Source organism: Lipotes vexillifer, unplaced genomic scaffold (genome assembly GCF_000442215.2).
Source record: "Lipotes vexillifer unplaced genomic scaffold, Lipotes_vexillifer_v1.1 scaffold1980, whole genome shotgun sequence".
In the NCBI taxonomy this organism is placed as follows: Eukaryota; Metazoa; Chordata; class Mammalia; order Artiodactyla; family Lipotidae; genus Lipotes; species Lipotes vexillifer.
The window spans coordinates 1,295,125-1,319,513 of NW_006797999.1; the positions used below are offsets into that span (position 1 = coordinate 1,295,125).

At 50.8% G+C, this 24,389-nt stretch overlaps 1 protein-coding gene across 1 annotated transcript in view; it reads right to left on the reverse strand.

Annotated features, from left to right (window-relative positions):
• ARHGEF10 (Rho guanine nucleotide exchange factor 10) overlaps positions 1-24,389 on the reverse strand; it is a 73,524-nt gene that overhangs the window by 47,290 nt on the left and 1,845 nt on the right. Inside the window, exons 2-10 of the mRNA XM_007470024.1 lie at positions 20,393-20,581; positions 19,501-19,779; positions 17,888-17,951; positions 15,137-15,213; positions 13,061-13,117; positions 10,789-10,952; positions 8,417-8,533; positions 5,357-5,471; positions 2,230-2,336 (exon numbers count right to left, since the gene is read on the reverse strand). Of these exons, the coding sequence (XP_007470086.1) occupies positions 2,230-2,336; positions 5,357-5,471; positions 8,417-8,533; positions 10,789-10,952; positions 13,061-13,117; positions 15,137-15,213; positions 17,888-17,951; positions 19,501-19,779; positions 20,393-20,581 (1,169 nt within the window). The remainder of the gene's footprint in view (positions 1-2,229; positions 2,337-5,356; positions 5,472-8,416; positions 8,534-10,788; positions 10,953-13,060; positions 13,118-15,136; positions 15,214-17,887; positions 17,952-19,500; positions 19,780-20,392; positions 20,582-24,389) is intronic.

The following is a 24,389-nucleotide window of genomic DNA, read 5'->3' on the forward strand; positions in this document are numbered from 1 at the left end:
GACAGCAGCCCCTCCCGGTGCCTGGACCCTGGATCAGAGGCGGGACAGCAGAGGATGCTGGCCTCATCCTTCATCTTCAGTGCCACCTTTCAAGTAAATGACAACCCAGGAAATAAAGGCTTTCCTCCCACCAAACTGGGCATGTAAAGAACGCTTCACATGCAGCATTTTTCCTGACAGATATGTTACCTTATTTCAACTTTGGAAGAAAAAATTCAAAGAGCACTGACATCGGGTTTAATCTTTTAATGGAAAACTCCCCGGAGAACAAGCAGTAACCAGTGGGGAAAGCAACCTCTGTGAACCAGGGGGTAAGAAGGAAGCCTGCGGGGAGCGGCGCAGAAACCAAAACACAAAACCCTCTCCGGCCGTCGTGAGCCTGGCGTGGCGCGTTCAGCCGAGGGCCACCACACGCGTTGCGTCACTGTCTTGTCGGGCCACGAGGAAGACACCGCAGACGCCATGTCCCCGTTTCAAGGGAAGGAGGGCAGCGCTCACGGAACAAGTGAGCAGCCTGGCCGGAGTCTCCCCTGCCCCAGTGCGGGGCCCGGGTGGGAACTGAGCCGGGGGTGGGGGGCGCCTACAGAGGTGCCCTTTCTGCACCAGGGACCAGTCCTCGCTGTCACCACCCAGCCCTCTGGGGGACAAAACTGACTGGCAGGTGTGTGTGTCTGTTGAGACCCTGCGGGCTCAAAACTCCCTTGTCCCCCGTCCCCTGGCCGACCCGCATGCCCCTGCTGTCTCCAAGTCTCAGCCTGGCTGGGGACGCCCTGCAGCCACATGCGTCTGCACGGCGGCCACAGTCCCTCACCTGCGGGCCCCCCACGGGGAGGCTCCACGTGCCTCCCAACCACGTGACCCCCACGCTGTCCGGGAAGAGGACCCAAGTCCCGGAGCCCCAGGGGAGGCCTCCCAGGAACATCGAGAGTATTTTTGAGCAATCGATGCCCTTTTTCAGACTTGTGAGGCTAAAATGAGGTGGGCGAGCCAGGAACTTGGGCAGCGAGCAGGGGGGCAGTGAAGAGCAGCCTCTCTGCTCCTGCAAAAACCGTCGACCCGTCCCTGCCAGCAACGCGGCCACATTTCAACCCCAGGAGCACGAGGGAGCTGAGGACGCTGGATCCAGGGGGGGCACCGGACCCGGACACGCCTGCCGCCCAATGCCGCCTGACCACGAGGCCCCTATGGGCCTGGGTGTCCTCCTGTGAATGTGCTCCACAGGGGGCATGCGAGGATGAGGGGGGTGACCTTTACACCTGCCTGACGTGTCCCCTCCTGAGCACACGAGCCCGGCCTCTCACAGTCCAGCGCCCACACACCAGACACTTCACTAGCACCTTCAACCCGCTCTGCTGCCCCCCGCAACCCAACCAAGTGCCAGCTTCCTACTCCAGCCTGACCTATGGCTAACAGCCCCTTGGCAGCCTTTTCAACGCAGCTTGTCATCTTTCTTACTAGACTCTGAACTTACCACAGAGGATTTTTATGTGGTTCTGTCTGCACACCACATCTGTGCACGCGTGCCATGTGTATGATGCATGCATCTATCGACCACCTTGTATACCTATCACCCACCTATGTCTATCTACCTACATCATCTATTTACAACATCTGTCATCTCTCTCAGTCTCCATGACCTGCATCAGGCTGCCCACGTGGGAAAAACTCAAATCACACCCCACCCAAAACCATCAACTCCTCCCCGCAATGCCCCCAACTCTGTGGTACGCCCTTGTCTCTGACGCCCTTGTTTCTGAAGCTTTCCTTTCCTTTTACCCAAAGATAATCAAATGGAAACCACGGAATATCTTCCCTCTGCTACCTACAGTATCTTCAGAGATGAAGAAATTCATTGATATTCGGCTAAGTTCGTGAGTTGCTGGACATCTATCTTTTAATCTCAGACTCAGGCACTATGTACACACACACACACACACACGTTACACAGTCACATCTAGTCCCTTTGTGGAGACATCCCATCAGTGTGAATGAGTATAAATGATCCTCACAAAGAATGCAGACATTCCACGCATTTTCACAATTACACTGGGGCTGATACTCAAAATATGTAGGCTCGCTGCTGGGTTAACCCCTTCCTTGCTGGACCAGGAGAGGCCAGTGGACGAGCCCAGGTGGATGGAATGGCTGGGAGTCTGTGCCAGCAGGTAATTCCCGCCAGCACAGCCGTCCTGGTGTTAAGCACGGGGGTATCAGCCCTGCGCATCCTACCTGCTGCTGAGACAAGCCTTCGGGCATCGGGGTGAGGATGGCTTCCGGGTGCTTGCAGTCCACATCAATGAACAAGTTCTGTTCCTCTTCAAGACACGGTCTGTGGTCTTAAAGGAAGACAGAATGTGCTAGTTTCACATTGAAACAGGATATAACATCACAGCGCAGTCAAGTTGGCTGTCAAAGCAACGCCTTGGGCAGACGCCTCAGTTCTACGTCTCCTTTCCACCCAGCAATGAGTAAAGTGAAGTTTTAACAAACCCAAGAAAATATCCTTCCCACAAGAGGAATGTGGTGGTTGTTGATATTTGAGATTTTCAATACTTGAAGTCTAACTTCAAAAAGCCGAGGGGTCATTTGAACACCTAGGCGGCAGAGTAGAAATACATATTTCAATTTCTTAATCTATAACATATCAAAGTCAGAAACAAAGAAAAGCAGCTATGAATGACTAGGAACCAACACCCAATAGTCGGGGAAAACGAAGGGGGACTTAGTAACTTCCTGACTTTCTCCCTTTCTCACTAGAAATCTGGAAAAAGCACAACTTCCCCAAGATCAAAAATTCTAGACCAAAATTAAATTCATTTCTAAAAACTTAGATGCAGCTAAGTAATCTAAGTAATTCACAATGGGGCTTCCCCAGTGGCACAGTGGTTGAGAGTCCACCTGCCGATGCAGGGGACGCGGGTTCGTGCCCCGGTCTGGGAAGATCCCACGTGCCGCGGAGCAGCTGGGCCCATGAGCCGTGGCCGCTGAGCCTGCGCATCCGGAGCCTGTGCTCCGCAACGGGAGAGGCCGCAACAGTGAGAGGCCCGGGTACCAAAAAAATTTTTTTTTAATTAAAAAAAAGAATTCACAAAACAGCTAGAAACCAGAAAAGCACAGGAATGTTTAGGTAACAGGAACCTGGAGATGATCTAATTCAAAGATACAAAACCCTAGCTGCACAGAACTGTGAGAGGAGCTTTAAGGAACCTACAGTGTCTATACACCTATCGGAACGGCCAAAATCCAGAGCAGTGACACCACCAAGTGCTGGTGGGGATGCAGGATGGCACAGCCACTTCGGGAGACAGTTTAGGGCTTTCTTATAAAACTAATCATACTCTTATCACATGACCCAGCAGTCATGCTCCTTGGTGTTCACCCAAAGGAGCCAAAAACTTATAACCACACAAAAAACCTGCACACGGATGTTTACAGCAGCTGTATTCACAATCGCCAAAACTTTGAAAGCAACTAAGATGTCCTTCAGTAGGTGAGTGGATAAAATAAACTGTGGTCCATCCAGACAATGGATATTATTCAGCTAAAAAGAAAGGAGCTATCAAGCCATGAAAAGACATGAAGGAACCTTAAATGCGTATCACTAAGTGAAAGAAGCCAATTTGAAAAGACTACAGACTGTATGGGTCCAAATAGAAAAGGTAAAACTGTGGAGGCAATAAAAAGATCAGTGGTTGCCAAGGTTTGGGGGGAGGGAAGGATGAACAGAGGATTTTTAGGGCAGTGAAACTACTCTCTATGATGCTATAATGATAGATATGTTTCCTTATCCATTTGTCCAAACCCACAGAATGGACAACAGCAAGAGTGAGCCCTGATGTGAACCATGGACTCTGGGTGATGGTGATGTTGACAGTGTAGGTTCACGACTGTAACACATGGACCACTTGGTGGGGATGGTGACAGTGGGGACAGAGGCTGTGCCTGAGTGGGGCTAGGGGTTTATGGGAAATCTCTGTACTTTTCACTCAGTTTTGCTGTGAACCTAAAACTGCTCTAAAAACAAAATAGTCTTTAAAAAAGACACAATATTCCAGTGTGCGGACGTCTCCCTCAGAGGTCCACTGATGGCCTTGGGGTGGAGGCCTGGCACCGCTATTTGTAAGAGCTCCCGGTTCCCCGCTGTGAACTCCAGGGCTAAGAGCCGCGACTTTAGCCCGGGCTTCCCACCTGACAGCTCAGGAAGCTAAGGCCGCAGGGTTCAGGGGTGTGTGTAATGGGTCCCCTTCCCCCCAAACCAGGGATGATCCTGTGATACTCTGGTCACTCTCCCCCTGGAGCTGGCTTCCGGCCTGCCCCGTGCACCTGGACCCCGTTCCCTTGCGATCCTGGTTCAGGGGTCTCAGGTGGGCCCGAGTCAGCATTTTTGAGCAGCCCCCAGGCTCCGGGGCCACTAACCCCAACCTCTGCACCTGTGGGGCTCTACCCGTGTGCCCTCCCATGAAGGCCCCCCTCTGGGGCACCTGCCCCGCTGCCAGCTCCCCACTGGGGAGCACACTCTATCAGAATCCACATCCCCATCTCAGCCCGATACACTCTCCATCCTACGTGAAGAGGCTGGGGGCTCCGTGAGGATCACACCTTCTTTAAAGGCCCAAGTGGCTTTACGGCCAATTACAGTCTTCCTGGGCCGTTCGCAGGGGAAACACGTGACCTTAAAGTCCTCTCCCTGCACGGTTATCAGCAATCCTGCACTGAGCCGGCACCGGCTTTGCACATCAGAAGTTCGTAGCGGCAACAAAGAAACGTGCTTCTGAAGGACCAAGTGAGAGTCAGGACGGTCATTCCGCACGTAAACCCTCAGCTGCCCGCAGAGCCGGGTACCTCGTACCACACCAGCGCACAGATAAGCTCAGACGCTGGAGAACCGTCGCCCGGAGCTTGCTGCCGACGTGAACACACCCAGACAGGCTCTATCCTTCTGACACACAAGCGCCACGGGCTCCTGCCCCTGAGTGAAATGTTTCACAAAACCTGAGAATTCTGGAATCCTCTCACCAGCACAGAGGATCCTGAGTCCCCACTTAGAGCCCACGGTACTCAGCCTCAGCCATGAAGGGGCAGGAAACGTGTCCAGGAGCCCCAGGCGCTGTGAACGCACCCCCGTGACTGTGTTCTATTATCCACGACCCTGCTGAGAATCCAGGGGCTCTGTGGGGGGGAGAGCAAGCCCCCGGGGGGACCCCCGATCACCCGACTGCTGGGAGGAGCCAGTTAAGGGGGGCGCGAAATCCACCCCCTGCAAGAATTCACTCAACTTCCTGCTGCCCCGGGAGTCCTCGCTGCCCCGAGCCGGCCCTGAGCCCAGGCAGCCTCCCCGAGGCCGCGCCCCGCAGACCTGCAGAGACGAAGGACTTGGTCCTGATGAAGGAGCGGCCCCGCTTCACCACAGCCTTCGTCTTCTCCAGGCCATCCTTGGTGCCCTCCTTGGCGGCCTTCACGAGCTTCTGCATCTGCGGGGAAGGGGGGCCGGGTGAGGGTGGGATGACTTGGTAAAACCTCCTTGTTGCTTTTACTCCATTTTTTTTTTTTTTTGTGGCGATACGCGGGCCTCTCACCGTTGTGGCCTCTCCCGTTGCGGAGCACAGGCTCCGGACGCACAGGCCCAGCGGCCATGGCTCACGGGCCCAGCCGCTCCACGGCATGCGGGATCCTCCCAGACCGGGGCACGAACCCGGGTCCCCTGCATCGGCAGGCAGACTCCCAACCACTGCGCCACCAGGGAAGCCCCACTTTTACTCCATTTTAAAAGAATACTGTCAAGTAGTTTGCTCTTGAAACATCATCTGAAATTGGCTTTTTGATCTGGGAGAGCTTTCTTGGCTGTTGTGAAAGTATGTGTGTATGTGTGTGTGTGTGTGTGTGTGTGGTTTGGGGCTGTTTGGTTTTTATTTTGCTGGTTAAAAAAAAAAGAAGGAAAAACAAATTTACAAACAGAGCCCTTCCTTAACAAAGTTTTTAAAAAGTCTCCTGCTGTGTTTAAGTCAGTCTTCGTTTTTATCACAAACACTTGCAAAGGGCTTTGCAGAAGCCGAGTGCGGAGAGCTGAGGCCACAGGTGGACAGTTTGCCCAAGGTCAACGGACAGACGGCAGGAAACAGTGGAGCCCCTGGCTGGAGACCCGACAGCCGGCTCAACCGCTGGACACTCCCCAGCCTCCCCCGGGCTCCCCCTGGAGGCCGGTCCAGCGGCTCATGGGCCCTTCGTACTGATGGTCACAGGAATGGCCAGACGGAGAGACCTGCTGGGATACAGACAGAGGGACGGCCCGCGGGAGGGGTCGGCAGACCCCCTCCTCCGCGGAGACTGAAGAGTTGGAAAGACCACCGGCCCCCGCAGGGGAGTTTGTCCATCCTGGTTCCCTCAAGCCAGGTTCCTGGCATAACACTTAGACTGGCCGTTAGTGCCAAAAGCTTCCAATGATGTGCTTTGGCATTTCACCCACATTTCTTATCCTTAGACTCTAACGTCTGAGATATTGGCCACTGGGTACCGAGCGACTGATCCTTTGGAGAAAACCCAGATGGCCTCTTATGACACAAGCCAACACTTTGGGTCTGTCTAGGTGCCGGCCTCCCCGCCCTCCTGCGATCCTCCCCTGGGAGAGAGGCTTCAACACCCGCCCGCTCCCCTCCAGGGCTTCGCCTGGCCTCCCTCCTGCGGCCCTTTCTACAGGGCCACTGCCCGGTTGCGCGTTTGCACAGAGCGGCGCCGGCTGAGGAGCTCTCGGGGGCTGAGTGTGCACCCTGGACTCGGGAGCTGTGCCCCTGGGGAGTTCCCACTCGAGGAACCTGCAGCCTGGTGCCGGACACTCGTAACTCCAGCCCGAGCGACTCTGCAATTCCTCGCTGTTCCCGCGCCTTAGGCTGCGTCCCTGAAGATGTGCCCCTGGCCCACCACCCACCTTGACGGACACCAGATCCAAGTCACACTGCCTGGCTGACCCCGACTCGGACGCCCAGCCACCCACCACCGCCCTACCCGCCAGGTTAAACACGGCAAAGCCACTCTGCCTGCTCCGACTCCTGTATCCCTTCATCCAAACGCGGCTTCGTCCGCTGACAACCCTGGACAGCAGCCCGCTGTCCCTGCTTCTCCGTAGCCACCGCTGGCACCTTGCGCTGCCTGTGCGCCCCTGCCCGCCCAGCTGCTGGGCGCCCCTCCTTAGCTCCCTACCCCCACCCCCCGTCGTCCAGATCCCGCCGCCCAGACCCAGGCTGCACATACTGTCCATGCTCCCTCCAAGGAGTCAGAGAATTAGGGACAGACGGATGGCCAGGGAGCCTGCAGGGGGCCGAGCCCCGGCTCCAGGTGAAGCCACACAGGTGCCGGGTTCCGGGCGGAGGGAACGGCCGCCCAGGGTTGCACAGTTGCAGCAACACGCCAGGCCCTGCTTCTCCTGCAGAGGACGGCAGCGCGTAGCCGGCCCCAGACGAGTCACCCTACCTGCTCCTTGCTGCTCTGCCGCCGTCTGATCATGCACATTCCCCTCTCTGCTGAGCTGGCCTGCCTTGTACCCCTCCCTGGACCACCCGGCCCTGTGCTCCCTGGAACCCACCCCTGCCCCGGGCCTCCAGATTATCCCAGGGGCTCCGCCTGTTTCCTGCATGGAACCAGCCCGACGCTGTGCTGGAGGAGATGCCATGATTCCGGGGGCTTCGCTCCTGCACCGAAAAGCGTGGAACAGAGCCGTGACATTCCAGAGACGTTTCTGAGTGAACACCTGCCTCAGGTAAGTGCCTTTCAACACGTGTGAACAAATCACAAACGTCAGAAGGACGAAGATCCCACTGAAGGAAAGGTTACTTGACAGTGCCCTTTTAAAACCTCTCAAACAGTGGACACCACGACATTCACACCCAGCAGTTCTCAACTTTGTGGTCTCAGGAGCCCTTCACACTCAGAAAAGTCATCGAGCAGCCCAAACGGCTCTGGTTTACCTGCTTTGTCTATGTTATACTACGTAAGGAGTTAAAATTGAGAAAAATGGTGAATACTTTTATTACTATTCATTTAAAAAATATTAAACCTATGACATTTTGTCTCAGGTAACGTTTTATTAAAAATTACTACATTTTCCAAAACAACAAAAAAAGTGCATTGTTTTGCACTTGGGGGACCTGCCTCGCGTCTGGCGTGGAGACGGCGGATCCCATGTCCCAGCAGGTGTGGGTCATGCCCTGGGGCCTCCGTCCACACGTGGGGGGACGGGGGGGACAGAGGCGAAGGATGCCCCGGAATTGACAGGAACTCGCCACTGTCCGGGTGGGCCTGGGGTTCCCTGGACCGCACCGTGAGAACCACCACCCCGGCAGAACTGGCCAGCTCTGGGGCTGAGTTTTCTCGTTAAAGGACAGTTTGTTTTTTGCAGAAGCGTTTTCAGCGTGAACCACACTACCTTCAGTTCATGTTTGTGCTTTAGCTGCTGAATCTCTACCGCGCCCACCGCGTTTGCCACCAAATGTCTCATCTTTTTCTCATAGTGCTCCTTTAAGCGGGTTAGGTCATGGGAAAGCTACAGTACAAAGAGATACAAGCTTTTCACAACACGCTCTTTCCGGTGCTTTGAGACAATCTTACACTGAAAGGGCTTGAGCAGCGGTGGGTGATGTTCACGCACCAAGGTGCCCCGGGCCCCCCCTCCTAGCCCACCGGCTCTCGAGAAATAAACACATGAGTGAGGAAAACACATCATCAGAAGACAGACTCCAGGTGAGCCAGACTGGAGACTCTTCTATGCTAAACAAGAGAAAGTAAATGCACAGAAAAATGTGGGCACCGTCACACCTTTACGTTTTGGTGAAATTAAAATGATAAAAAATGTAGAAATATATATAACATTATTCCGTTGTGTCCGCACCAAAGCAAAAGGAGCTTGAATTCAAAACTGTTTTGATGGGGGAAATGATTTGGGGATGACCACATAGATGTTTAAGTCTCCAAACTGACATAACTTTCTCTGCAGCCCACGGGGATGGGGTGAAATCTTGTAATTCAGTCCTCACGTGATCACAAACATCTCCAAGATGCAAACCGAGGCCCCTGCTCCTTAGTGAGTGTTTCCCATGTCAACCCAGAGAAGGACACCTCAGCAATCTTTTTATAAAATCTGAGACTATGAGGGGAGTCTTAAATGACTTACAGTGTCATTTTGGTAGCTTCTGAGATACGACTTTTTAAACTAGGAAACTTGGTACTCCTTAGAGCTGCCCTCGGGACACTGCCCCACAGGACGGACGCGTGCTGGACCTGGTGAGGACTCTGCACTCACGGCCGCCGGGGGCTGGCCCTCCACCGTCTCTGCTGCTGGGCCACCCGGCCTCCTCTATCGGCATTGCTGGTGGTGCATCTGGGAACACGGGTCCAGCTGGGTGGCCAAGAGGGCGGAGTGTCCACTCAGTAATCATGCCCACGGCTCGGGGGCCATCGCCTGACCAGCCCAGTTTGCACGTCATCCGCCAGGCCCGCTGAAGACGAAATTCACGAGTGTTTTAACCGCTCTCCAAGGCCCCACTGGGTGCCCCAACCTGCTGAAATCAGGCCCCAGTGCCGTATTTAAAATCTCCATTTAAACCTGGAATGTTGGACTCGGCTGTAACAAGCCAAGGGTCACCTTAGTTACCAGCTCCGTTTAAAATTACAGCTGTAGCTTCATTCGCTGGTTAAGTCTCAGCTGTAATAACTCTGGTGACAGAGACAGCTAAGTTCTGGGGAAAGCTTGTTAATAATATTGAGTAGCTGGGTTGACCACCACCAACTGGCAGTCTTCTTGAGTTTCAGGACAAGATCACAGACTATGCGAACACCATGTGCCCGTAGTAATCTGTAAGCCGCACCGACGTGGAGGCCACGTCCAGGAGGGGCCCATCGGCCTGGTTACGGGGGTGCAGGCAGGGGGAGGCGTAACTGATCGATCCTGCCCTGACTTATCGATTCTGCTGTGATGACGAGGCACTAGCCACAGCCTCCACCAGCGTGCAGCCTGCATCTAGACCTCACACAGAAAGGACATGGAGTGCACTGACGTGACCGTGGACGGCAGTGTGAATCACCCTTTTACCAACAGCCAAAACACCCAACGACGAGAGTATTCGGGGTGGCCAGTCACCCCTGGACACCGGACACCTCAGTGGGGTGATTTCCCTCAGCAGAGCCTCTCTCAGGTCCCCACCCTACAACCTCCAGCCCTGGAATCCACTCCTGCAACCTGGAGCTTCTCCCTGGACCCTCATCTCGGGAGCTTCACACATACACACTCCCTCCCTTTAAGGGTGCTCTTGGGCAGCTCAGGCACTTTCGTCCTACAACATCCTTTTGTAACATGTTCTATTTTTATACCTTCCTGTTTGTGTTGAGAACACTGAGGTTCAAAACATCCCGTAAAGGACAGCAGGGCTGTGCTGTGTCCCACCCGGCCAGGCTCCACCTATATGCAGCGGGCTGGGCACAGACAGTATTATGTGTACACAACACAAATATCCAGGGAATGCTTATTTACGTAAGTTATTCAAGATAGCGGAACTCAATTAGGGCCTTTGGAGGGATTTAGTTTATATAAATTTAATTTTCACATCCTGCCGAGATTCTATTATGTGAAATAAGGGGCGTCTTCTCTTTTGCCAACATCTAGTGCTTTTCTCAAAGTACATATCAACAGCTTAAAAAACGACAGTTTAAAATAGTACGTGAATGAAAATGACATCTTATAGTCCCGTCCACGTGTCCACGTGAGAAGGTTTTATCTCTCAGGCACACAGACTGGACACGTACTTGCTTTTTGTGGTCACTGCGCAGGAAGGACTGGGGGACCCCGTTTCTGCTCTCCGAGTCGCTCTGTTCCTCGTAGCTCTCAAATTCGCTCGAACTCCACCCGTACTCCAGAGAGCTGTTTCCACCTTCATCTCCATTCTCAACATCATCATAAATCATTTCATCTGAATGCATAAATGCCAAAAGGAAATTTAAAACGTAGACCCTCACTGGCTATTGTTCTGTCTGTGCATGTTCGTCATCTGACCACATCGTTGGGAGCTGGCACCTCGGAAAAGCTTGGAGGAACGGAACCTCAGGTGTGGCCCACCCCCCTCGGAAAGGCGCTGGACTGATGGGCGTGGGGTGACAAAGCTCTGATAAACCCCCAGCCCCATCCACGTCCTGAGGACCACTGGTCTATGAGAAGCCACCACAATTACACCAAATGATGTCTTGCCCATAGAGAACTTCTGACAAAGGAAAATTTTTCTTTAGATAAATGTATGGAACAGAAACAGATTAGACATACAGACAGACTAACAGATCACAAACAGATGGATGATAGAGATATTCAAATATGAATGCAAGTGAAGCTTACTGCAAACAACTATAATTTTTGCTTTTGTGCTAAAACTAGCCCATAGTACCTATAACCTGTTACTGTATTTAAATATCTTCATCACATCAGTCATCTTAGAATTAGTGAAGAGCACATCTGTTTACGCCGCCAGATACAATGCCAAAGGCACTGCCTGCAGAGGGGACACACTGGTCTAACAGAACAGCTGTCACCTTCGGCAGGGGCACCGCCAGCCCACCTTTTGTTGCCGTTTGGTTTTTGAGACCCCAGATCAGCCCATCTGAGCTAGGAAAGGTCTACCAGGGAGGATCAATTACTCAAAAATGCATTTCAAACTTGGTTTTACAGCAACCTGCCTTTAGTCTCCACGTTGTTTGCAGCAGGTACTTAAATAACTACCCCAGAGCACACTTATTCTAAGGACCTGGCAGGTTTATGTAGGAAGAGGGCCGAAGGTAAGCACAGGTCTCCTGTCATGTAGGAATCTCGGGAGGAGGCCCCCGTTAGCTGAGGCCCTAACAGTGCTGGGGACCTGACAGCGTCCAAAGCATTTGTGGGATGAATAAATGAATCCACGCTTTTAATTAGGAAGTTTGCTGTCTGTTTTAAGAATATGTCCTCTATTAGGCTGGAAAATTTCCCTCCTATCAGGAGTTTTTGACACTGGAAGGCATGGTACCAAGTACCTTCTAAGCATGTATCAGGATGAGCGTATGGTTTGTGTCATTCGCCTGGTTCTGTGGGAAATGACATCTAAAGAACCAGCCAATGTTGAAAGATACCTGAACTCTGGAGACAAACCTCCAGGGTTGGGATGGGCTTTGGCTTGTTTGCTGAGATGCTGCCAGACGTGGTTTCCTGACATTTCATTTGGGGTGTTCTGCATCACGCCTTTCGGGCTCCAAGTTTGTGCTAACATCCTCAGGGGGATCAGAGGGGGTCAGTTCACTTGCTCACTCCTCTTTCCTGCCTTCTATGGGGTTCAGTACCCCTTTCCTTGAACTATTCCTCTGGGGTCTACAAGCGGTCAAGCTCTCCAATCTACGTCTGAGGTTGCCTGTTTCTCTCTTGTTAAAGGACAGGACTTTGGTTGGATGTGAAGATGTGCGCTGGAACACCGAGCTTTCTTCAGCACTTTGGGAACACTACCCTGCTGTGTCCCAGCCTGTTGAGAAGTTGCTGTTTTTCCCAAATTGCAGTTCCTCCCGGGTAACCGCACCCTCGCTCCTGTTGCTGTTAAGATATTCACAGTGGGCTGTGCTCGGCAGTTGGAATTGTACAGGCCTTGTGGCGGGTTCATGCTCAACCTGCTTTGAATTCGTATTTCTACAATCCGGGAACTTACATCTGTAATTCTGGAAAATTCTTAGTAATTCCTTCCTCCATGACTTCCTGTATATCATTTATTAGAGACATGCTGGCACTTCAAGCCTCCATGTTTCTTCCCTTTCCACTCATATTTTTCACATCTTTAACTCCTCCTGCTTCTTTTTAGGGTAACTGAGAAAATTACCCTACCTTGAGGGCTGGGATATAAACGTGCACACACAAAATTGTACCGCACAACATCGGTGAGACACCGAAACCTTACAAAACGTGATTACAGACACACAGAGCTGTGCACCTAAGGTTTCTGCCTGCCCACCTAAATCCAGAGGGAAAGACGGTAAACTGCATCTCATAAAACTCCACCCCAGACAAAAATCAAACCTGGCTCAGAGTCTGAATTTTCTCTTGGCACGTCATCATAAATGGCTTCTTCCGGATCTGGAAGAAAAGGAAGGGAAACTTTAAAAACCGACCCCGACTCAGGGAGAACATCCTGCACTTCACGGAGCTACAGCCTCCTGTGATGCTACAGCTACTCAAGAAGTTAGTGTTATGATAAGGATGCCTCATGGGGCCTTATCAAAGCATGAGCACTGTTTTTAGGGCAGAACATTTCCTTGGGATGGAAGGACATCTCTAAACGAAGCTGTTGTGAAATGTATCCGACAGGAGTTTTATGGTCTCCAAGCCAATTTATTCCATTATTTTGCATTCAATTACACGTCTCTACACGGCTCTTTATAAACATTTTTAACTTTATGCAGTTTATGTGTTCTGATACACAAAAATTACAAAGGTGGCGTGCAGTCTCAGAAACAAAGGGACAGCTTCACTGCTGCTGTCGGGTAGGAAGCTTTAAAATCAACCAATGATTGGTTCATCAACCAATGAACCAATGGCTTCATCTCATTTTTCACCCCTGCAGATGAAACGTGGCCACACGCGTGTATAAAAATGCTGAGCTTTGAGGACAGAACCTCTCAAACTGCATTACGTGAAACGTTAGCATCCTAGGAAACTGTAAGGTGTCTTCTTTAAAAAAAAAAAAAAAAAAAAAAAAGGAGGGATCCTCCACGGGCAGATACTCCGTGTGCATGTCAGTGGTCCTACAGGAGAGCAATGGGGTTTGAAGTTCATGCACATATTCATAAGAGCTCCATGCTCTACAGGGAAGCCAACGAAACTATAGGGTCCTCCATCCTGGAACCCACGAAGGTGAATGGTTACTAACCAATGCAAGCCAAAATGACATAAATACAGCCTCGCCCTCCTCTGACATGCGGCCACCATCCCCTCCCCACATTCCCAGGACCCAGCTTCTTCTCGTGCTGCGCTCAAGCTCCCACGTCAGAGAGGCTTGCTGTCCCGGAATAATGTTTCTCGACTGTGAGCACGATATTTGCACCCCCGTTAGACAGTGTGGGGGGCTGCTGATGTACAGACCTTACTTTCAAATACAGCTGTTCTACTAATAAAAACGAGTCATGGGGCTTCCTTGGTGGCGCAGTGGTTGAGAGTCTGCCTGCCGATGCAGGGGACACGGGTTCGTGCCCCGGTCCGGGAAGATCCCACATGCCGCGGAGCGGCTGGGCCTGTGAGCCATGGCCGCTGAGCCTGTGCGTCCGGAGCCTGTGCTCCGCAACGGGAGAGGCCACAACAGTGAGAGGCCCGCGTACCGCAAAATAAAACAAAACAAACAAACAAAAAAAAAACGAGTCATGGGAGAACGTCAGATTTTACTTGGGAAATAAAATTGCTTGAGGATAGTGAGGTGAGAACTTAATCCTGTAATGATCCAGAGGTAATAGCCCCCTAGTAGAGGCATCTACTTATGCTGAGTTGTTTGTTTTGACAATGTCATAATTAAAACCAGAATGAAACATTCCAGGGGAGAATTTAATAATTAGGAGATTAAGATGGTTCTACCTTGTAAGTCAATCATATAATTACACAGAAATTAGTGAGCCAGTGGATAGTAAAAGAGATAATTAGAAAAGCCTCACTTAAAAAAAAAAAAAAATTAGCTCTGCTTTCTATACCACACATGGAACAGAAGGTCTGCTGTACCATCTGGTCAGTGGCCTGGCTTAAGCATTCACTACTCTCTTCAAAATGGCACCATGAGAAATCATCTCATTGGGGATCACAAGAAAGAATGCCTTGTTAATGCCTCAGTCCCCAAATCTCTAACTTTTATGACAAAAACCAAGACCTGTACTAGAAAGAATCAATCAGGAAGAGGGAGATGCTGGGATGCAGACAGCGGAGATGATGTGATGGGAGACAAAGTGACAGCTTCACGGGGCCCTGGGGAAGCATCTACACAGTCAGCTCTGGTCAGTACTTCAGGTGAATGGATGCAGGACAGGAGAATAATTGGCTGAGGCTGACAACTACACACTGTCCCCGGGGGGCTCAGGGGTGGCCCTCCAGGCTCCCGGCGGCCATGGTACTCACTTTCCATCCAGGCTGTATTGGCCGGATCTGCAACCCACCGGGTGAGGGCACTGTCCTCCTTATGGACTGGACCTTCACTTAAAGAAAACACACCAGAACATCAGGATGTTGAGAATCCCTCCAGTGATTAAAAAGTCACTGTGCGTGCAAATTGGGCACTTTCCCAGGTAGCATTATGGGATACGCCAGGTTCAAGATTTCCTCCAAAACCATGTATAAATAAGTGCTTTTGAACGCCTACCACACACACACCACATGTCTAGCACAGCATCCAGTGCAACAGGACATGAAGAAATGCAGTCCCTGTCCCAAGAGGCCTGACTCGTCCTCCTGTTTCTCAGATCTTGCAGAGGGTCCACTATGTGCCCCAAACGATGCTGGGTTGTACGGACACACCCAAGTGAGACTTGGGCCTCTCAGCTCCAGCAACAGGGCAGACTTCAGTACAGCACTTTCAATATTGGATAGAAAAACCAGGCAGGAGATCAATAAGGAAACAGAGGATGTAAACAGCACTACCGACCAACTGGACCCACCAGACCTCTACAGAACACCCCCCCACCAGGCTTAAGAGCTACAATTATAAAACTCTCAGAAGTAAAGGATGAAAAAGCTTCAGGGCATTGGTTTTGCCAATGATTTATTGGACAGGACACCAAAAACACAGGCAATAATATGAAAAAATAGATAAACTGGGCTTCAACAAAATTAAAAACTTTTGTGCCTCAAAGGACACTACCAAGAGAATGAAAAGACAACCCACAGAAAGGCAGAAAATTTATGAATCACTTATCTGATAGGGGTTTAATATTGAGACTATATAAAAAAATACCTACAACTGGGGCTTCCCTGGTGGTGCAGTGGTTGAGAGTCCGCCTGCTGATGCAGGGGACGTGGGTTCGTGCCCCGGTCCGGGAAGATCCCACGTGCCGCGGAGCGGCTGGGCCCGTGAGCCATGGCCGCTGGGCCTGCGCGTCCGGAGCCTGTGCTCCGCAACGGGAGAGGCCACAACAGTGAGAGGCCCGTGTACCGCAAAAAAACAAAACCAAAAAAAAACCTACAACCCAACAACAACAAACCCAATTCAAAAATGGGCAAAAGGACCTGAATAACATTTCTCCAAAGAAGACATGCAAATGGCCAATAAGCACGTGAAAAGATGCTCAACATCATTAGTCATCAAGGAAACACAAATCAAAACCACCAAGAGATACCACTTCACACTCACCAGGATGGCGATGATTTTAAAAAGCAGGAAATACATGTAGTAAGCTTAGAAAAATTGGAGCCCTCACACACAGCTGATGGGAATGTAAAATGGTGCAGCTGTGATGGAAAAAAGTTTGGCTGTTCCGCAGAAAGTTAAACATAGGATTACTGTGTGATCCAGCAATTCCACTCCTAGGTATGTACCCAAAGGAATTGAGAGCAGGGACCTGAACAGATACCTGTACGCCAACGTTCACAGCAGCGTTATTTACGGTAGCCAAAAGGTGGAAATGACCAAGTGTCCATCAGTAGATGGGTAGATAAACAAAATGTGGTATATACACACAATGGAATATTACTGAGCCTTAAACAGGAAGAAAATTCCAACATACACTGCAATACGGATGAACCTGGAAAACATGATGCCGAGTGAAATGAACCAGACACAAAAGGACAAATACTGTACAATTCAAGTTATATGAGTTACCTAGAGTAGGCAAATTCATAGAGACGGAATGCAGAATAAAGGTTACAGGAGCTGGGAAGAGGGGGGATTGTGGGTAGGGTTTCTGTTCGAGATGATGAAAAAGTTTCAAAGTAGATAGTGGTGATGGTTGCACAACAATGTAAATGTATTTAATGCCACCAGATTTTAAACTTTAAAATGGTTAAAATGGCAAATTTTATGGTATATATTTTTGCCACAATTTTAAAATGAATAATGCAATATACCAAAAACCACAGAATGGTCCACTTTAAATAAGTGAAATGTACTATGGTATGGGAATTATAACTCGATAGAGCCGTTTAAAAACAAAAAAATAAACACACCTACCATGCACCAAGCATGTTCCCATGCTAGGTGGTAGGTGCTCTAAGGCTTGGTAAAACCTGGTCTTTGTCTTTGAAGAATTCAATCTAGTGGCAGAAAGGGACAAAGAAATAACAGTGAGAGCACAAAGCCATCAATTAGAATGCAGGTGTGTGCACACCGCTCTGGAAGCACAGAGGACAGTTTCATGAAACGAGACATTTAAGCTGGGTTTCGAAGGGTGAGTAAGAGTTTGCCTAGGGGAGGGGATTTTCCTGGGAATTTCGAGCAGATGCAACAGCATTTGTGAAGGCAAGTGGCATGAAAGAAAGGCTTATAATCAAGTCAGTTTCAAGAATTTTAGATGAAAGCTGGGTTAGACAAAGTTAAAGATCCTTTCTCCCCCTCGGGATTCTGAGAACCTTTACAAGGTTAAGTACTCTGAACGTCTCTGGCAGGGAGACGGGAGTGGCGCGTCATCCAGCTCTCTGTGGCTGTGGACCCGCAGTTTTCTCTTTTTCTGCAAAGCATAATGTTAACGTCTTAAAGAGTCCTGGTGTTCAGGAAGACCCGATCTGGGGTCCCTGGGCAAGAGGGCAGAGGGTACGGAGGACAGAAAGACCACAGGGTGGGGGAGGGGCCTGGGCAGCGAGAGCCTTGGAATCACTGCGCACGACATTTCAGGAAAAGGTCAGGGACTCAGAACATCCGTGGAAAATTAGTAAAGATACCTGTTTATTGGATCCTCAGAACTCAAGGAATTCAACTGGCTGTCTTCTGCTCCTTCCTGTGCCTCTGCCAGGAAAGAGAAAAAGTTCACATTGTTTTACGCCTGAAAGAAATGTTGAGAAAGTTGCTTTTTACCCTCAAAATGGTTTCATATTTTCCTTTCTTATCAATGAGAGGTTTACCTTATTGTGAAGATGATCAACTGACAGATTTAAGATTTTCAGTTTTTCAATCAAACGTATTCAAAATAGGATTATGAGGAAGAATGACACCCAAAGGTCTTATGAAACTACCTGAAATAAAACAGTGCCCAAAGAAACCAAGCTAGAGAAACACCATAATTATCTCCTGTTTCTTAAGTTTTCATGGGGATTTGCAATTGTGATTTACTTGAAAATGTGTCTAGATGACAAGCTCAAAAGATTCTCAAGGAAGCAGCACTGAAGCTGCTGACATCTGACAACCAAACTCCCTGTTTTCCTCAACTGTCTTAACTGGGAAGGAAAGAACCCTCTTACTGAAATTTCACACAAATATGTCCTGATCATGCTTCTGTGACGCCAATGTCCTCGGGGCTACTCCTGCCCATCAGGATGTCCACACCTGGGACAGTCCTCACGGTGCGTCCCAGCACAGAACATGGAAGCAGAGCAGGTGAGAGATGGGAAAACTCAGCCAAGATGCCTTTACTGGGCTCATTCTGAACAGAACCGACTGCACTTCTCCAGAGGAGGGATGGTTTGTGTCTTCAGCTGCCCTCCTGACCTGGACGTGCGGGGGGGTGGGAGGCGAGGAGAGAGTGGAAACCGCCCACGGGCTTTGGCCGGGACAACGGTGATCTGCACACTTGGGCCCCAGCTGCTCCCACAAAGCACCGCAGTCTGCGCAGCTTATGGACAACAGCCTGGAGGCTGGACGTGCAAGGTCAAGGCGCTGGCAGGTGCGGTGTCTGCTGAGTTCCCTCAGCATAGGTCCCTCTATGAGGTTCATAGACCGTCTTCTCTCTGTGTCCTCACTTGGAGGAAGGGCTGGGGGCTCTCTGGGGTCCTTTATCAGGGCCCTGAACCTATGCGTGGGGGTCCATCGTCATGACCTCATCACTCCTGACACTGTCACCTTGGGGGTTAGGTTTCAACATGTGACTTTCGGGGAGACACACACTCTCCCTTTAAACCTAAAAACTGAAGCCCTGCAGAAACAGCTGATGCTGAAGCAATGCAGCCAAGGGGCACCTGCGAAGACGACGGAGGCGGCTGCTTAAACCACGTCCTCGGAGCTACATGCCTGCTTCTTCCCGCTAAGTGGAGGTGAAAGCCGTGACTCACTGAACCAAAACCCCAGTCACGGAGCTGGGCCCCCTCAGCACCCCGGCCCCCGACAGCCAATATCACAGGCGTGGGGACAGGCTCCCTGCATCGGCCCAGCTTCCTGAGGAACCTCCTGATTCTCCCGACTCCTGCCCCTCTCCCGGGTCCTCAGTGTGCCTGCTACGCACGCACACACACGCACACACACGCCCCAGGTGTGCAGCCTGCCCTGAGAGACGGAAAGCACCTTCTGCCCTCCCCCCCAAACCCCCGCCCCACGAGGTGAGGCACAGGTGTGGCAGCGCTACCTGCGGGGCCCGCGGGGGTGAGGGCAGGGCTGGAGTAGGCAGGCAGCAGCAGGGGCAGGCCGGAGGGCACGGCGTAGCCACAGGGCACAGGCACCGAGTACCCGCTGGGCACGTGCAGGCCCCCGCCCTCCCCCTCAGCCTCCGGGTCCGGAGGCGGCGGCTGGTCCTCATGGAGGGGTGTGATGTCGATGACGGAGTAGGGGTTGACTCTCGTCGGGACCCCGGGTCTCAGTGGTTCCGCCAGGGCGTCTGTGTCCGCTCCCGTGCCATTTTCGTGTCCTGAGGGTGAGAGGAGACCGTGGCAGACACCCGGCCGTCAAGGGCACGGCCGACACACCCCAGGCCTGGAAGCACTGTCCTTTGGGGCATCGGTGGGGTCAGCGTGACCTTGGAGGCAGGGCACGCATCCTGGCTGAGCCCAGGGAGGCTCCTCCAATGAGATGAATGGGTGACAAGCTGCCAGAAGTGGGGGGTCACTAACCACGTGGAGAGGTGGTGACGGCCCCAACCAGACCATCGGTGAGTGAATAAAAGTCACCAACTCCACCCCCAAATTTTAAAATATAAATTAAACTTCTACATTTCATCTCAAATGGCATTATTTTGAAAAAATGTTTTATGCAACACAGTGACAAACTGGCGAGGCCATTTTTATTAGAAAATAACAATACCTGTTTCCTCCAAAATATAAATAGAAAGGTAGGTAGACAAGACTGAAAATCACGGAAAATAGAAAACAAATATGAGAATCTCGGCCAAACTTGAGTTAAGTCATTTCAGTTCCTATCATATCACAGAAACATCATACATCGCGGGCTCCCAGACCCCACCTTCCCCAGGACGTTCCAACCGCAGGTGGGGCGGCTGGTGGCTGGGCGGCCCGAGGACGCACCTGATCCGGCCGCAGTGCTGGTGGCGGGGATGGTGGTGTTGGCAGCGGGGCTGTCTGCTCCCGTGTCCCCGGCCTCGGGGCTGCCCGGAGCCCGTCTGTCTGCTTCTGGAGCTTCATCTATGCCGTCGAGATCCAGCTGTTCCCCCTCGTCTTCCTCATTGTTGTTAGTGTCGTACTTGACTTCATTCTCTAAAGTTTAAGGTAACGTAAACCAGTGTTAGCGTTACCGGGAAAACGGCTTCCACGCTCCTAAACACATCGCAGCCAAAGTCAGCCAGCGATGAGCACCCAGATGGGCACCCGGAGGTGCTGGTGGCACCAGGACACGCCCTCCCCGCATCCCCCGCCGGGCTGGCCCACTGCCTTTCTTTTTTTTTTGCGGTACGCGGGCCTCTCACTGTTGTGGCCTCTCCCATTGCGGAGCACAGGCTCCGGACGCGCAGGCTCAGCGGCCATGGCTCATGGGCCCAGCCGCTCCGCGGCACGTGGGATCTTCCCGGACCGGGGCACGAACCCGCGTCCCCTGCATCGGCAGGCGGACTCTCAACCACTGCGCCACCAGGGAAGCCCTGGCCCACTGCCTTTCTACTGGGAAGAGTTCATGCCATCAGGCTTTGGGGCAGCGATCTGGCTTTCCTCTCAAAAGGACCCACAACTCACAGTCTGGAAAGAAAAAAGCAGGAGACAGAAAGGAAGAGAAAAAGCACTTCCCACACTTTACACCTGGACTGAGAACCCCATTAGTAAAAATCAACTTGGAATAACATTAAATAAACCACCAGGCGAGGAGCAACGTGTAATTCAGCAGTTCCTACGCCATCAGTATAATGATTTCATCCCTTCTGTTCATCCCGGCAGGCTGCGTACCGTCCTCACGGTTAAAATCCACAGCTGTGAGCTACCTGTGTCACCTTGGTCATGAGAATTCTTTCCAACACTGCTTTCTTTGGGGGAAAGTGAGAGGGGATGCAAGGATTTGCTGATATAAGCGTTTTTACATGACAAACAATAAGATCCCTCATGCAGACTTTAAAAAAAAAAAAAAAGTCAGTTGAATGTAAAGGATCAGAACATTGTTCCTGCCATAATCTCAAATCACTAGGGGGTGACTTTCTTTAAAAATCTTTTTCAGGAAAAAAAATGCATATGTTGGAATTAAAATGTGAAATGGCATTAAAATCCTCTGTGTCTACCTGAGTTTTCTGCACATTACGTATATAAATACTAAATAAATTACACTTACAAATATTTTGTTCTAAAAAGAAATGGGTGAAGGTGGTCACGGGAGAGCCCGTGTCTCAGGTCCCATGGCTCATGTTTCGTTCTGTCCCCTCCCAGATATTTCAGAGCCTATTTAGTGAGAAATATTGTAAAGCTTTTTTCTAACAATTTTCATAAATTCACTTGTAGGTATATTTTATCTAATTCTCAAAGTCTGGCAGTTGTACGATATAATCTCAAACAAGAGGTTTGACAAGAGAAAACCCCAGCCTGTGGTTCAGAGTCCGTGCTCTCAATAATCTCAACACTGCCCGGCTTGATTTGTTGTTACTAAGTCAAAACATAAGCTATTTTTTCCCCATCACTTTTGTCAGGGTATTTAATTGGTATTATTTCCCTGTCACATGTGTTTGGCAAACGTGAATTTAAGGAAATGATGACAACTGTATTTAGAAAACGTTCTGGAAAATTTTATTTTTCTGTTGAAGAGATTTTTTGCTCTAATATGTGTTCGCCGGTTTATTTCAGTGAATAAACTGAGTACCTAATGATTTAGCAAAAAAAGAAGGAAAGAAAAAGGCGGGCAGCTGCAGGGAAAGCGGCGGGGAGGGGAAATCCGTCAGTCCCAGCCCAGCCCGGTAGCCCGCAACTCCTGGCAGAAGTTAGGACCAAAGGCCACGGTCCACACAACTGACCAGGAATCAGGATGGGTTGGCTGGGGTCCCTGGCACTCCCAGTGGGAGAGCGCTGGCCGCAGGGGTCATCCCTCCTCTGTGAGCAGACAACCCTCCAGGACAGCTGTAAACCCATTAACACCTTTTAAAGATGTGCCACAAATTAACACATTAAGGGAAAAAAAATAAGAGTATTTGGAAATTCAGAGATCGGAGCTAGGCATATTGTTCCTGGGGCTTGTAAGACCATAGCTGATTATAATATGCAAGCTTAACCGGAGATATGCTTCTCTTTATTTCAGATGAAGGCTATTTGTTTCTTAATTCCTCTTACTGTTATGAAGGAGAGCTTTAAGAAGCAACAGGCTGCAAACAGCCCCACCAACAAGGGGCTATTCACAGCCCGTCTTCTGCTGCCTCTAGGCTCTGCGTGTCACAGCTGGGACCAGGTCCCAGGGCAGCAGGGTGGCGGAACAATGCCGCCCCCTGTCACCCGCTGGCACGCCACCCGCTGTCCTTCACTTCTGCCCGAGCTCGTCACTGTCACTGGGCACCTGCTGAGGACTGTCCCGAAGCAGCAGGAACATGGTGACATTGCTGACTTCCTTTCCCCACCATGACTCACTTTTTTTTTGTTTTGCTATTAGTTATAGAAAAGCTTTAGCTGGTAGTGACTTGACCATCATCAAAGTGTTGAGTTCTGCATCCTGAGACATCCTGGACCATCTTGTAATACAGTGTTTACATCCCAGAGCATCTTCTAACTTGACTCTCTGAGAGCCTCCAGGGGCCCCGCCTCTAAGAGCTTTATGGATGTTACCTCCTGAGGGCGGGGCTGCTCCAGCTCTGTTATCCCAAAGGAGAAGGAAACCAAGGCCTGGTGAGATGCACACATGCCCCCGGTCATCCGCTCGCGCACCTCAGGGACCATGCTCAAACCCGAGCAGCCGTGTGCAAAGCCCTCGAAACCGCAGGCTTCTCCACCGCACCCCACCTCCTCCCAAATCCCGCTTTACCCGGACGATTTGACTTGTCGCCAAGGAAGCTTCTGGAAAAGGCACAGGTGCCTGATGACAGGTAACGATGGACATGGATAGAGTTACCTCACCTGAACACGTTATGACACCGTGCGCAGGACACTATGCAGCCACTGAGAATGACAGCTGTGAAAGCTATGTGGTGACACGGAAAATACTTGTAAAGTTTCAAGTATGACATAAAAATGTATACTCAATAATCTCAAAAATGTAAATTCAATGGCTGCAATTATGCAGAAAAGAAATATGAGGGAAAGGACAGCAAACAGATGAAAACACAAGTGTCCCAGTGGTGCTGGGGAGAACGGACCTCAGTGATTTCCAGCCCCTTTGTCATGTTCAAGGGAATTTTTTTTTTAAGATTTAATTTTATTTATTTTTGGCTGCGTTGGGTCTTTGTTGCTGCGCACGGACTTTCTCCAGTTGCAGCAAGTGGGGGCTACTCTTTGCTGCGGTGCTCGGGTTTCTCCATGCAGTGGCTTCTCTTGTTGCGGAGCACAGGCTCTAGGCATGTGGGCTTCAGTAGCTGCGGCACGCGGGCTCAGTAGTTGTGACTCACGGGCTCTAGAATGCAGGCTCAGTAGTTGTGGCGCACGGGCTTAGTTGTTCCATGGCATGTGGGATTCTCCTGGACCAGGGCTCGAACTCATGTCCCCTGCATTGGCAGGTGGATTCTTATCTACTGTGCCACTGGAGAAGTCCCTCAAGGGAATTTTTAAGAGGACAATTTCATTTTCACAATAGGGGAAATTATACCTAAAGCATCACTGAATCATCAAAAACGATGCCAGGCTGTTATCCCCATTGCTAATCGTCACAAATGTTAACTACCCAGAAAATCTTGTATCAGAGTATAATCATGTTTAAGGCATGGTACTAACATGTTTAAATCGTGGTCTTAGCCCTGGGCTGTCAACCAGGAAACAGCCATCAGCCCGGGGAGATGGAGCTGGTCCTCTCCCGGCATCCTCAACACCCCACGTCAGCAGGACCTCCCCAGGCTCCCCAGAGGAAACCTCCCAGGCGGCCCACGTAGAAGGTGGTCCACGTAGAAGGCCCCACCTT